A 14,465-nucleotide genomic window follows, 5' to 3' on the forward strand; every position below is an offset into this window, starting at 1 on the left:
TGGTTATGAGGCATCAGTGGTTAAGGATCGCAAATAAGAGAATCCCCCCAAATGACATGACATGACCTAGTCCCCACTGACCAGCACAACTGAGATCTACTATAAACTGGAATTGATATGCCTGACCTAAAATCCTAAACCAAGAAAAGTTATCTGATTTATGACCTCCTTATCATTGCCAGTTTTCAGGCCTTAGATCATCCCAGAAAATATAAACTAAACAATGCATACATAAACCAAGTCATTTTTAGAGCAGATTAATTCCCACATTTTGATGGAAATACAAACAGCACTGGATTGACACATCACGACTGTTTTCATAGGATTAGCAGAGACTACTTAATCAATGCAAACATTTTAAAAAAAAAAAAAAATCTCTTTCCTATAGAGAGAAATCAGGCTGGAACTCTAGTTTCACAGAACTACAAAGTCTGTGGTTAAAACAAAAAAAGCCAAAATCTCTGCCCCTGTTCACCAATCAGGTTTAAATTTGATTATAAGCAGATTTTTTTCAGTCACAGCACTGACTGGCATAAGGAAAAAGGAAGAAGACATTAACATAGTTCTGAATTTAAATACTTTGCACTTATGTCGTGCTCTGTACCCACAGATCTTCAGACACCTCACAGACTGTGAATAACTGCTCTTCTCACCTCTCATTTAAAGAAACAAAAGCAACAATGCTAAAACAAACAGTAATTTGTGAGAGATCTGAGAAAGGACTTGCAGATAGGTCTCACCTCCAAACTAAAACCCACATTTTGATCAGTTTGGTCCAAAACGGAAATTAAAATACCCATGCCCCCCAACTAGAAAATGTAGTTGCAGTATTCCAGAGCCATTTTTGGATTTTTGACTCATTTGCCTAGGCAAGGTCAGTGTTGAAATGGAAATCTGAAAGACTTCTGTTTGAAAAACATCACAATGTCTTAAGCCAATAATAGATTCAAGAAACACCTTTAGTTTCCCAGAAGTTGTACTCTCAGTAAAACTGGCAATTAATCTAGCAATGATTTGGGTTGGCCAATTAGCAGTCAAACTTACATTTCATCAGACAGAACATGCTGTCTTCCAGTTGATATGGTAGGGCCCTGGAAAGACTTCTCTTTCATGCTGCTTATTGAAAACAGGATCTATTTAGGTTTAAAAAGAAAACCAACCAAACAAAAAAAAAAACAAAACCCTTGCTTGCAGTTTCAGCAAATTAACTCAATAGTATTAGCTTCCTTTGTTGAAGCACCTTGAGCCTATTGGAAACATACATTTTCACTTCACTGACATTTTGCTGTTCTGCTTGTAAAATTTAGTGAAAAGCTACCTATTTATCTTTGCATGTATATCCACATAACTTACGTCATTGGCCATTACCAGTGTGATCAAAGTTCTAGGCACGCAGGTTACTGACCTCAAAACACGCAGTTTGAAATCCTTGTTTGACACAATTTGTGTTATCCGCTATGTCAACAGTTATCTGATATGTTGTCCACTATATTTACAACTGAACAAAATAAAGAGAATAGAAACTACTACTCAATGCAGTTTTCTTAAGACATTCTCCTGTTTCAGTACAGGAATAATTTCACCTATACTAGCAAATAGCCTCCTTTTTAAGAATAAGGTTGTATAGGTATCTGCAACAAACATGAATAATTTCTAATGTTATTAAAAACTTAAACATCCAGTTTAAGAATCATATTTGAGAAACATTAACATCTCTCTAAAATGTGCCAGACTTTCCTCTTCATTACTTCATCTGAAAATCATTCAGAACTATTACAATAAAATTGTGTTCCATATTTTCATTGCATGCTGAATGTCCAACATGGAGGTAACATCTGACTTCTTCAGGGAAGAGTGTATGTAGAGCCAAATGACACTAGGTTCCCAGCAACTAGTGATACGAGGCAATGATACAGAGGAAGGACAGGAACAAAGGGAACTGAGAAAGGGTAAGGTGAGCCACAGATTTGTGTAATAAGAGGCCAGCAATCCCAAGTTTGTGGTCTGTGTTCTCTTTCCATCATCGGCAGGCATTGGCATTAGTTGTGATTTCATCAGACCACAGAATCACAGAATGGTTTGGGTTGGAAGGGTCCTTTAAAGGTCATCTACTCCAACCCCCTGCAGTGAGTCTTCCACCAGATCAAGTTGCTCAGACCTGCATTGTGATACCACCTTACAAACTGCGACCAAGGAGGAGGGGGAAGGGTGGGGAGAGAAAAAGAAACAAAAGGGAGAGAGAGGGTTACAGCCAACAACATGGTATTACATCCATCCCAAGCAAAGATGGCGTGGATCTTCCCATCATCCCCATGTCAATGTTCTCAATAATATTCACCGAACAATTTATTAAGAATTCGGGGTGAAAAGTTTATTCATAGGAACATTCCCGTGATGAGGCTTTAATAAATCGCAGTTTCTGGATGCAAAGAAATACATACCACATTAGGTTTTTCTTCCCCAAGTTCACTGGCCATTCTTGGTGGCCATGCCTGCTTTAGACACTCAGTAGCTAGCAACATCAACCACCTGAAACTGAAAACAAAACATCAGATAAAAAAAATTTGGCATGTGTAAGACAATCTCAAGCAGCACTGTGGCATAATTTGCAGGGTATAGCTACATTTGTTATACCTGAAATCAAGCCTCATGTTTGCTTGTAACAGAAACAGCCGTCTGACTAAAACAATAATAAAACTATAGCATCTATTTCTGAGTTATTTGTCTTGGATAATTAATGTGCCAAGAACATGAGTTACTCAGTTACAAATTAGTTAGAGAATGACTCATTTCTAACTTTATACTAATATTATCCTTAAAATAAAAGGATTCCTCCCTTACCCCTAAATAGTTGTATGTTTCCACACTGACAAAATCTGCTTTATATAGAATATTTGGATTAATTGTTGGAATAATTATCTTCATTCATTATAAATAATGCCATTCACCCAGAAAGATCTTACAGTGCTTCATAAATGTTTACGTATTCTTTGGTGCACCCACATATATGATGAAGCATGACAGCATGACAGTACTTGGCAACACTGTACAAAAGCACCTGACTGGAACTGCAGTTAGATCCTATAATCTGCTGAAATAGCAAAGGGAAATTAAGATACACAAAACTGAATTACTAACAATGGCATTTTGTCATTTACATATCATTTTTTTTGCAAAATGGAGTTGATTCTGACTAGAGGGTGAGATCAGCAAATGCTTGGTAATACTCATAATTTCCGTGGAAACCCTTCAGTTTCTTCAGATTTCAGCTGGGAGAAAACTGTCGGTACGGAAGCCTGGCTTATTTCAGAACACTGCTTATCCTCAGCTGCAGCATGTTTTGACAATATCAGGCAGGGCACCATCAAACTGAGAACTGTATGTTGAACCGCCTTTGGAAAGACTCACTCTCTAACTCTGCAAGTCTGGATATGCCCAAAGGCTGCAATCCAGGCAGCCACCTACATATTCAACTCCTTACTGAAGAACTGCCAAAGATGCACCTTCCCAAGCAATTTAGCCAATCTAAGACTGCCTACCAGAAGAGAAGCAGCCCTCCCCTTTTGTCCTATCGCCATTTCTGCCTGCTCTTCTGCTGTCCCAGCACCTGTTTGGCCATGTAGATCTACTTGCTAATTTGGCTGAAAACAATTGTATAAGAATATGTTTAAAAACTAAGCTGCTCATTAATCCACTCTTTGAGGAGCAACTGAAACTTTAAGAGTTTTCACCATCTTTCATCTGCTGTTCCACTTTCAGTGAAGAAGACTGTTTCTCTTCAAGGACTGCAAAGAGCACTGCAGTTCAATTGCATGGCACAAACACAGGCCCTTCTTCTCAGGACTATGACTTAAGTCTCTGCAGGACAGATGTCTAGCATGTATTAAGCTCCCTGCCTTCTGTTTTTCCTACAGGATAGGCAATGTCCAGCCAGAAATACTAATAAAACATAAGCTTAAAAAAAAAAAAAAAAAAAAAGATGAGCTCAGACCGAAACAGGAAATGCCCTGGGGCATGTGCTCTTGTCAAAGAACCATTACTTTCAAGCCCTTTAAAGGTAAGTCACTGGTTAAGAAATTTGTTCTCTATAAAGAAAACAAATAAAATTGTTCATTCCTTGCCCTTTTATCATGCTGTAGGATAACCGTGTCACCCAATGGTAGACATTAATTTTGATATGTAAACTAAGAGGCAGGTGATGAAAGCAAGGTTCTTCCAGAGACCTGTTTGGGTTATGGTTATATTGCTTAGCTGTACCATGTAGCATAACTGCATTTCCAGAAAAAGAATGTAACTTAGGCCTGAAACTATTCTGAGTATTTCTCTCCACTGGCTCTACAGGCAGCCCAAGTTAAAACATCTGAAGGTCAGTGGCGTGACTATCCCACTCCAATTGCGTCTTCACGTGAGTTCAAGGAGAAGCCCCAAGTGCCCAAAGCCATGTGACATTCTGAGGAATGGTACATAATGTCAGAGAACGGCACTAGTTTCTGAGGTCAAGACAGACAATTGAGACTTGCCAAGAGTAAAAGACGCTCTGTCTTGGGTGTCAGAGGCAGACAGATGAGTAACACTACACTGAAATACTGTAATGGCTACACTGTAACATATCCTGCTCCTTGGATTTAGCCCACGTTAAACGAGCAGTATGCTTTTTGCTCTTCAACCACATATTTTTGAGACACAAAAGTGTCCAGTCTTCCAGCTTCTACACAGAATTTTTATACATATGTACACACAGCCCCCCTTTACTGAAAATCTTTCCGTTTCTTCAGCTATCAGCTGAAGGATATACATATCTGATATATATTTAGATATATCTTGGTATCGTAGCCAGTTTCCCTATTTCAGAATTGCATTACTCTAGATATGTACTGACTTCATGTTCCAATTCATTTACCTTGTTACGTTTCTAGTAAGATGACAGAACAACAGTTGAGAATGTAATGATCAACATAATGTCTTTGGTACAATTTTCTGGGGCTGTTCTGAAGGCTCTAGGATCATTACACAGTTATTTACAGCCTGTATTTTATGTAACACTACAAAAGAAGAAACAGTATTCTCAAAAAGTAATCCTAAGGATTAAAGCTTTAATTTCTTACACCATGAAGAATTTCCATAAGCAGTCTAGAACTAAAATAAAACTTCTGAAACCTCAATTGAAATAAAACTCAAACATATGTTTCATTTTAGGAAAGTCAATTCTGAGATTTTACCTTTAAATTATGGTTACTCATGTTGGTATTTATACAGCTATGTGGATGATTGAAAAAGAATCAACAACACATGGAGAGAAAGAAAGTTTTACTAATAAGATTTGGTATTAAAATCTAGCCCTTAACGTGGAGGTTACAAGCTAACACACTTTCTGCAAATAAAATAGTTAACATCCTGTATGGCAAAAAGTGGCAACAGGCCTAGTCCCAGACCTGGAGCTAAAAACACATGTAAATATTTGCAGAACTTAGGCATAGGTTTAAAAATAAAAAAAAAAAGTGAGAGGCATTTCAGGGAACCAAACAAAAACTGGGCAATCAGTTCAAATATCCTTAATGAAATATAAGCAGCATGTATAAAAAACATTTTCTGAAGTAGCTAGTGTCCCTGGAATATATCTGTCTGTCTGCATCAACAACTCCATTTTTATGTTCAAAGTAAATAAGGACTTGAAATCCACAAGAGAACTAAGATGCAAGATCCTGGCTATGTGAAAACAGTGGCAAGACTCACACAGACTTCTCTAAGTACAGGATTCAATTTATTATTCCAGCTGTAGAGCCATTTCTAATAATATGTCCTCAGACATCAGTACCATGTTGACTTGGGGGGAAGAACATTACACACCTATTCAATACTAACCATCAGTCTGCCAGCCTGTGGATTCTGTCAAAGTTTCCAATTATGTGATTACCAGTAGCTCAAAAATGCCTGGTTTAGATTTTGATCATGCTGAGTCATGTAAAGTGAGACAGTCTACTGGGTCTGGTTGAGATGGAGTTAATTTTCCAGGGCACATCACAAATGCCCCAGAAACTGTATTTAGCAGCCAGTTCTACGGAAAAGACATCTATGCAGACTTGTTCTTAAAAATAGTAAGACAGCAAATAATTTAAGAGTAGTCATCTTTTCTCGCATAAATACAGTTTCCCAAAAAAACCCTTTTGACTGTTTTTTTTTAAACAATTGTTTTACTATTCACAACTCTTATCTTAAACACCTTATAACTAACTACACTATTCACTACGTGACTCTGAATCAGTCAGACAAAACAGCCGATACATTTATAGGACAAATACTTGTGTTACAATGTGAAAACAGTTCTTACCATTTTCTTCAACGGAGGCTACTTTTGCTGTTATATTGACTAATACAATATTGTGTTGTTTGGCCTGATCAGATGACTCCCGTCCTCAGCCCCTTTCAGCAAGAAGGAAGCAAAATACTTAGCCATCACTAGTGGTCTTATAGCGTCTGTTGCCAGAGTTACAGAAAGACTCTAGAAAAGCCAGAAGAAAAAAAAAAAAAAAGTAGATTTTTTTCCCCCTCCAGTTAGTAAAGCTTCAGTTTGCTTTGGTAGTAAAACATAAATAAATATACATACTTACACAAAATATTTCTCACTTACTATTCATCTGGACAGGCTACTAAATTTTACTCCAGACTGGCAGTTCAAATGAGTAGGGTGTATCACGGAAACAATTAAGAAACATATTTTATTATCATTTATGCTGTGATGAATTTAAGCCCCTGTGATGTTAAGAATCCCACTATATCAGGAAAGCATGAGTACAACTCTTCTAATGATCCTGCCTTGAACAGGCACACTAATACTGAAAAAAAATTAACTATATTACTAATTCCTCAGAATATCCAAGCCATTCACTTGCTTTAGTTGCTAGAGTCAGTATAGAACACTATTACTATGAAGCACTTAGTTTCACATGCTTATTAAAGGGCTCTTTGAATTAAAATAACCTGAGAACCTAAGCAAACTCACACAGTTGGCAAGCATAATGATCCAAGACACACAATTAAGTCTTTAGGAATGTTTTAAGCCTGTTGATGAGGGGTAGAAGTTTCTGATTTCAAAAGGCGAGATGTGACCTTCAAAACTGTGATTTTTTTAACGTGACCACATTACAGAGAATAATCAATTTCGAAAATTTTTGTTTAATTACAAGTTTAAAAGGTTGGTTACAGCTGAAATGATCTCTTCAGCTCATCAGAGAATTATGCAATAATTCAAAGAGGACAGAAGGAATAACCAGAGGGTTGAGGGAGAAGCAGGAAGAAACAGCAATAGCTTTTCTTTTCGTGACAATTACACTATTTCCAAAGACTAAGTCTTGAATTACTGAACAAAATACATCTCAATAAATATATTTCAAATCTTCTCCTATGTAAGACAATACAGCTCCTGCTCAAGGAGTAATACTATGTTTGCCATACACAAGTTTTCAAATGAAGCTATGAAGATTTAAAAGCAATATGCTGAGCACACGTAGCACATTTCAATTACACAAAACACTGACATGGGACCAGGAGGCCTCACTGAATGAGAAGCACACACACGGCAGTACCTAAACAACCCTTCCTAACACAACCGTGTCTCCAGCTGTGAGCTCCCTGTCTCTTCTCTGCAAATTACTTTTTAAACAATCATGATCACAGAACACAGGGAACTCCAACACCTCACTTGCTGGAGCAGCCAAACATCAAGTCCCAAGTCCAGCACCAGGCACTAGGGCTTGCTTCCAGCTACCCATCAGCGATCCCCTCCTTCCTTGCCAGGCTCCTGCCTGGTATCTCACGCTGGCATGTGCTCCAAGCCCGCTCTGTGCCGGCGGCTCTGTGACTGATTTTCCAGACTGCATTTTATGCTCCCAGAGCGCCTCAAGGGAGCGGCCTCGCAACCATCCACAAGCTCCTTCCAGTGACAGCTTCCTCCCACCTCGCCTGAAATCCCGCAATACTCAGTTAACCGACTGACCCACACAACAGCCGCAGCAGCATTTGCAGGCCGGAGGCTGGCGGAAAGCCCCTCCGCCCCCGGGGAAAGGGCCCGGCCAGCCGCCCCTGGCCGCCCGCCTCGCTGCGGCGGCTGGAGGCACCGGCGGGGCCGGCTGGTGGCCTGCGGGCCGCCCCCGCTCCCACCCCGCAGAGCCGGACCTCGCCCAGCCCCGCTGCCATCTCCCGGGCCCCGGCGCTGTCACCTGCGCCCGGGGCAAAGCCTCCCCAGCCGGGGAGCGCCCGCGGCCACGCCCGGCTCCCCCAGCAGCCCCGGGGGCCCCGGAGGGCGAGCGGGGCCGGGGGGGCCCGTGGGACAAGGCCCAGGCGGTAACTCTGGCCAGCGCTGCCAGCCTGACGCTCCGGGCCGCGCCACCTTGTCTCCTGTAATTAATCTGGCAGGCGTTCATGTCTGAAGGAAGAAACGCTGTGCCAGGCAACTTACACAACGTGAACATTTGTTTGCTTTCAGGTGACCGCCTCTGCGCTGCTCGGTTCACGGGAAAGGTTGAACGCGTGCATGCTAAAGCACAAAAATCAGACTGACAAACACAAGCCATTTTTCTCTTAAGTTTGTGACCTTAAAGCTAGTCTTGCTGTTTCAGATAACACAACACCAACTGTAACAGAAAATTAAAAGATGTTTGAGGAGGGATGAGCAAGAAACAAGCATATAGGTAAAGAATCAAAAGTCAGCTATAGAAAAATGATGTTTAGCAAACTGGAAAATGTGAGACTGAAGAAGTAGCTCATTGCTTAAAAGATAATAAAGGAAAACATACCTATATTACTAAAGAAAAATAAGCAAATGAACAGCCTGCAAAGTCATGAGTTCATAAAATCAGCTGTATATGCATTCGAAATAATGTCACCTGAAGGCAACTGATGGGAGCGGGAAAGTGAGGGTACAGCATCAAAATAAAGGAAGTGTGAAATGCATCCACAGGACTGTGCAAATAACAAGATAAATGACAAGCACTGCCCTGAAAGATAGGGGCGAAAAGGGGCTGATATGGCAGACTCCCAAAAAGATAACACAACGCACCATTTTCCTGCAAGACAAGGAGCGGGAGCTTTCTTGCCAGTCGGCTCCAAAAGAACCCTGCAGAAGGACGGGAAGGCAGCACTGTCAGGGCGTGGGGAAGCACAGCAGAACTAGGAGTGCCAAGGGGAATCTGAAGTACTTGAGTACAAAGACTCTGAAGCCAGTCCTGGTTTGGCTGCTGCTCAGATGCGCTGAAGGATGCTGGGCCACGTCCCAGCAGTGCCTCTAATTACTTCTGACAGCAATGTAAAAGCTAGCTGAGATGTGCTGTCTCGCAGGGCATCATCTCATCACTCAGATGAGCAGACTATCCACAACTTTTGAATTCGGTCCCAAATACAATGAGCATTAGTTTCTAAGGATAATGGGGAGAGTTGAAACAAATCATTTATAAAAAACCTTTTCCCCTTGGGGAGTGGCAACCTTGCTCCACAAGTTACAGGGAATTTGAAAAGAAACATAATTCAATTTCAGGGACGAATGAGTTAACAGTTTTGGCAGCAGATATTTTTGTTGCAACTGGCTGTCCTTGCACAAACCACTTTAAGGAGAATATATTAGTGGAAAGTCATAAAGGTTATTTACATAGATGGAGTTTCATCATCTCTCACTCCAAAACAGGCTGGGTTGGTTATGCTGATCTAAAGTTTTCTTTATCATGGTTTGTGTGAGGCTAGGAACACATGTTAGATTATGTTTTAGTTTGCTTTTTTAGTATGCTGATGGTAGTCCTTTGAGATACTAGTTGAAATTATGCAGCATGTGCAATATTATAAAAACAGTTTCAGAAATCTAATATTCAAACAAACCCAAAATACAGCTTGTACTATGAGCTTTGTTATGCCCCAACTTAGCAAGAACAATTTTCCGTAGCCCCCAACCTTTTTAGAAATATACCTTGCAAAATATTCCGAGAACTTCAGTTTTCCTTTCCAACAAGTGGAAGAGAGCAACGTTCAGGTTTGCTCCCAGGAGTTAATTTTTCCCTTTCTTTGAGAGCCATTCTCAATCCCCTTTCGGTATGAAAAAGGTGGTTTGGCATTAGGTTAGTTCAGTAGTTTGAATTCACTGTTCTGTTCAGGATAGAAACTAAGATACTTTTTAAAAAGTGAGCCTAGGTCTTAAAGAATATCTACAAGAGCTTTTCAGATTTGTTTGGCAAGCCATTTCAAATTCAAAGTTGCATAATTTTCTGCTGTTAAAACAGACTAACTCTTGCAATATGGCCTGCATCCAAACTGAAATCAAGTATGCATCTTTTACTGATAGGACACAGCCTCTGTTTAAAGAAAGATAGAATTTAATCTTAAAGACAACCTCATCAAAGCAGCTGATACAGAATCTGGGTAGAATTATTCTTTTACAGAATTGCTTGCACTAGCTGGCATTCTTTTATTCAAATGAAAGACAAACGTTTGATTTGGGTAGTTACTGACTACTTTCAAGTTACTTTTTCTTTTAGTTCAATTTAAAACAGGCAGACATTCTTTATTAAAGTTCAAATAATTCCTGTCTGAGTCTAAAGAGAAACTTATGGTGATTTTTTTAACCAAAACCTGTACATTGCCATACCCTGATGTTCTGGAAAAGGATGATCTGTTTGGCATTATGACACTATTTTTAAAATAAAGCCAAAGGATTTCTCTCATTGCTGTTTAAGAAATTAAATCTCTATCATGCAAACCCGGTACCAAACAATAATTTCCACCTGAGGAAGGTTTTAAACAAAGATACCTTACTAAGTGTTTTCCACAGCTGTCACTCTGTCAGCATTGTAACCCAGGGTGAGGAACAGGCACACCCTGAACTTAAAACCTGTTTTCCAGTTCTGCTGATCCCTGCTCTGATATAGGGCACCTGCAGCTTGAGCAGGTCACCTGGCCTCTTCCCTTTCACTACCTGCAAACAGTGAGAATCCTGTTTAGACACAGATTGCAAAGCCTCAGCCTGCCTCTCAGCCTGCCAAACGCCTGTGGAAATAGCATCCCTCTAATCACCCGGAGTATTGACAAGCTTGAACTTACATATGTCCTTCTGCCAGACCTGAGGGAGGCAAGGCCCGGGCACTGCAGACGGCAGGTGAGGGCAGGCCGTGGGGCAGGCCCGGCGAGGCCAGGGCGCCTTCCCGTGGCGGTGGAGGTTCTGCTGCCGCTGAGGGGGCAGGCCCTGACGGCTCCGGGTGCGTGCGATACACAAGTCTCTCTAAACGCCCCCTCATTGCCCACCTCATAGCAAAGCCCAGCCGCCGCCTGCGAGAAAACCCGACCCGACCCCGCCCCGCTGGACCCGCCCCACCAAGACTACAATTCCCGTCGAGCCTTTCGCCGCATCAACATCCGTCCTCCCAGGAGGCCGCGCGGCGCGGCGCACTGCCATTGGTGGGATTTGAAAAGAAGCCGCGGCCGTGCCGGTTGCGCTGTGCCGGTGAGCGGTGGCGGTTGCCCGGATACGTGAGAGAAGCAGAGCGAGGCTGCGGCCGCCGCTGCCTTCCCTCGGCGGCTGGGCTCGCTCGGCCTGGCGTAGGCTCCCAGGTAAGCCCGGGCTGGCTGCGGGGCTCTCGCTTGAGGGAGGCGGGCAGGCGGTGGTCGCGGGCTGGGAAGTAGCGTGGCTGGCTTCGCGGCGGGCGGTGCTGAGGCCTCTTCCCTTTGCTCTTCCTTGCTGCGATCGTGGTTACTGCCGTTACGGTGGTGAAAAGTCACGGCGGGGAAGGGTGTGAAAACTCCTCGGTACGGCTGAAGGGCGTGCGAGTCGCGGGCAGCGCCCGGCCCAGGGCCGTGACGCTGGCAAAGCCATGCGGCAGTGTCCCATGAGAACGGGAAGCAGTGTAGAGGCTTGACGTGAAAGATTGGTGTTTACAGGGGGAAAGTTTTTCTTTAAAATTGTTTTAAGTGTGAGGGCTGATGTTGCTCTAGAGAACAAGTCTTATGAGGAGCAGCTGAGGGAACTGGGGTTGTTGAGTCTGGAGAAGAGCAGGCTGAGGGGAGGCCTCATTGCTTTCTACAGCTACCTGAAAGGAGGTTGTAGTGAGGCGGGTGTTGGTCTCTTCTCCCAAGTAACAAGTGATAGGATGAGAGGAAATGGCCTCAAGTTGCGGCAGGGGAGGTTTAGGTTGGATATTAGGAAGCACTTATTTACAAAAAGAGTGATCAGGCACTGGAACAGGCTGCCCAGGGAAGTGGTGGAGTCACCATCCTTGGAGGCATTCAAGGAATGTGTAAACATGGCACTTCAGGACATGGTTTAGTAGGCAAGGTGGTGTTAGGCTGACAGTTAGACTTGATGATCTTGGAGGTCTTCTCCAACCTTAAAGATCCTATGATATAAGCCACAACATTATCATGTGTTTTGGAGCCTCTTTACCCTTTCTTGTGCTGCCTGACAGTGCTACAGGCTGTGTGTGTACAGTGACCACCCTTTTGCTGTGTGTGTCACTCCGGATCCCTTCTCTTAGGGCGTCTGCAGCTCTAAATTCCATTGTCTTGATAAGCAGTTGTAGTAACATACCCCAGTATACAAGTACATTGTAGTGGCTAAAGCCAGGTGATGTACCTGCCTATGCCAGAATATCTAAGGTACAGTGCTGTATGACACAATGTGGAGACAAATTGACAGTCTGCATCTTGGGTTTTGCGTGCTGTCAGTGGTTGAACCTTGCTGGTTTGAGTGCTGGGCTCATATGAACATTCTCAGCTACAGCTTTGCATACATAGCTTGATGTTTATCTTTTCCCCTTGTGTAAAAAGGTACAGAATGAGAACATAATCTTGACAAACCACACTTTAAGCTTATATTTAAAGCAACTGAAATGTGAGTTACCTAACAAATACGTTTCCTGTCAAGGCCTGATAAGAATTTTGCAGTGCAACTTTGTGTAACTGATGAATAAGACTTCTAGATTGTGACAGCACAGGTATGTTTCTTTCCAGTAACAGCTTATTCATGAGTCAGTGTTTGTTCAAGCTCTGATAATATTTCAGGCCAAATTTTTCCTGATTTTCAGAGAGTTGCCTGACAAAATAAAACCTGCAGATTAGAAGAAACAAAGTAAACATTGTGAATAATTGCCCCAAAATAACTATTATTCAGATCCTGCAGAGATAACTATGAAGTTTGGGTTACTCTTGTAATGAGCTTGTCTTTTTAGTGGACACTATAATGGGATGATGGGGAAGTGAAACAATACAATTGCCTTTTTAAAAATTAATCTTCCTTTCAGTCATGGTTTTTAGCAAGGTTGTGGTATACACGTAAGGCTCTTCACTGGTAAACAGTTGCTTTCTGTTGAAAGAAGAATGGCTATTCTTGTTTCATTGTGATGCGGACCCTTTTCCCAGCTATCAGCAGTGTGCTGTCTAAGTTATGAATACAATGAAGAACGCTTTCACCTTTAAGAAATTGCAGCTATCTGTCTCAAATTGACTTGTCTTCTAAAGGACTTAAGCTCTACATTGTGTGATCAGAGAGCAAAAATTAGTTTTTTCTTGCAGGATGGAACCGACTCTGGATAATGAGAAACTTTTCAGACCATCCTATATTGCTAGTTTTGAGCCTCAAAGAACAGGACCAGTAAATGTGGAAGATATTAAAACAGATCTTTCTGGTGAATTTTCTTTGGTTTCTTCAAGCTCAGACACAAGTCAGGTAAGAAATCTTTGATGTTTACATTGTTTGGGTGTGTGTATATATTTTTATATAAATATACATATAAAAATATATATAAATAAAATAAGCTTAGTCCTTTCATCAATAAAAACAATCAGAATTTTACAGAGAAGATAAAATGCATCTTTCATATGTTTCTAATTTGAAGGAGATACATAGGATTAGACTGAAGCTGTGTGGCACTGCGTTGGCACCTTACTGGGTGCATGTGTCTTGTGTAAATGAAGCTAATTGCCAGTTTATAGATGCTTACTTGTAGATTGGTCTTGTGGGTTTCATTCTTGATCTCTAGTTGACCTGAAGGTAGTGTGTATGTGCTGCACGATTATTGTCTCTAAGTTATCACAGTGAACTCCTTCAGGGGCCTAAGCACTTGACTTCACTAACTTTTTGTTGTTGTTGTTTAATTTAAGAGAAGCAGTTTGGACTCTAAGGCACACATAGAAGTTTGGCTGCGTATTAGGCCATTTACATCGTTGGAAAGAGAGAATGAATTGCAGGTGTGATGACATTTAATTAGTTTAAAAATACTTTAAATGTTTGGGTGAGGTGATGGTTTGGTATGGTGTGTGGTTTTGTTTGTGTGGGGTGTTTTGTTTGGTTTTTTTTTTGTTTGTTGTGTTTTTCTGTGGGTGTGTTGTGTGGTGTTTTTCTGTGGGTTTTTTTGGTTTTGTTTGGTTTTTTTTTGTGTTTTTGTAAACTGAGCTCTTAATACTCTTGCCTGCATTGCTTGTGCTTACTTTTAACA

General features: G+C 41.5%; 2 protein-coding genes across 21 annotated transcripts in view; one reads left to right on the forward strand and one right to left on the reverse strand.

Moving 5' to 3' along the window:
- Positions 1 to 11,316, reverse strand: part of PANK1 (pantothenate kinase 1) — a 46,898-nt gene extending 35,582 nt beyond the window's left edge. For 2 of the 19 annotated variants that reach the window (XM_086752178.1, XM_086752177.1), the window contains exons 1-3: positions 11,080 to 11,316; positions 2,442 to 2,535; positions 1,045 to 1,133 (exon numbers count right to left, since the gene is read on the reverse strand). In XM_086752178.1, coding sequence (XP_086608304.1) covers positions 1,045 to 1,133; positions 2,442 to 2,535; positions 11,080 to 11,285 — 389 coding nt within the window. In that variant the 5' untranslated portion in view covers positions 11,286 to 11,316. Of the gene's footprint in view, positions 1 to 1,044; positions 1,134 to 2,441; positions 2,536 to 2,963; positions 3,089 to 6,328; positions 6,500 to 8,216; positions 8,234 to 9,055; positions 9,191 to 9,952; positions 10,071 to 11,079 lie in introns of those variants that run through there. The other 17 variants (XM_086752179.1, XM_086752181.1, XM_086752180.1 and 14 more) reach the window with 17 other exon arrangements.
- Positions 11,317 to 13,543: 2,227 nt separating this feature from the next.
- Positions 13,544 to 14,465, forward strand: part of KIF20B (kinesin family member 20B) — a 37,956-nt gene continuing 37,034 nt past the window's right edge. For both annotated transcript variants that reach the window (XM_086752287.1, XM_086752288.1), the window contains exons 1-2: positions 13,544 to 13,696; positions 14,131 to 14,217. In XM_086752287.1, coding sequence (XP_086608413.1) covers positions 13,544 to 13,696; positions 14,131 to 14,217 — 240 coding nt within the window. The remainder of the gene's footprint in view (positions 13,697 to 14,130; positions 14,218 to 14,465) is intronic.

This window comes from Chlamydotis macqueenii, chromosome 7 (genome assembly GCF_036417535.1).
Source record: "Chlamydotis macqueenii isolate bChlMac1 chromosome 7, bChlMac1.mat, whole genome shotgun sequence".
Classification (NCBI taxonomy): domain Eukaryota; kingdom Metazoa; phylum Chordata; class Aves; order Otidiformes; family Otididae; genus Chlamydotis; species Chlamydotis macqueenii.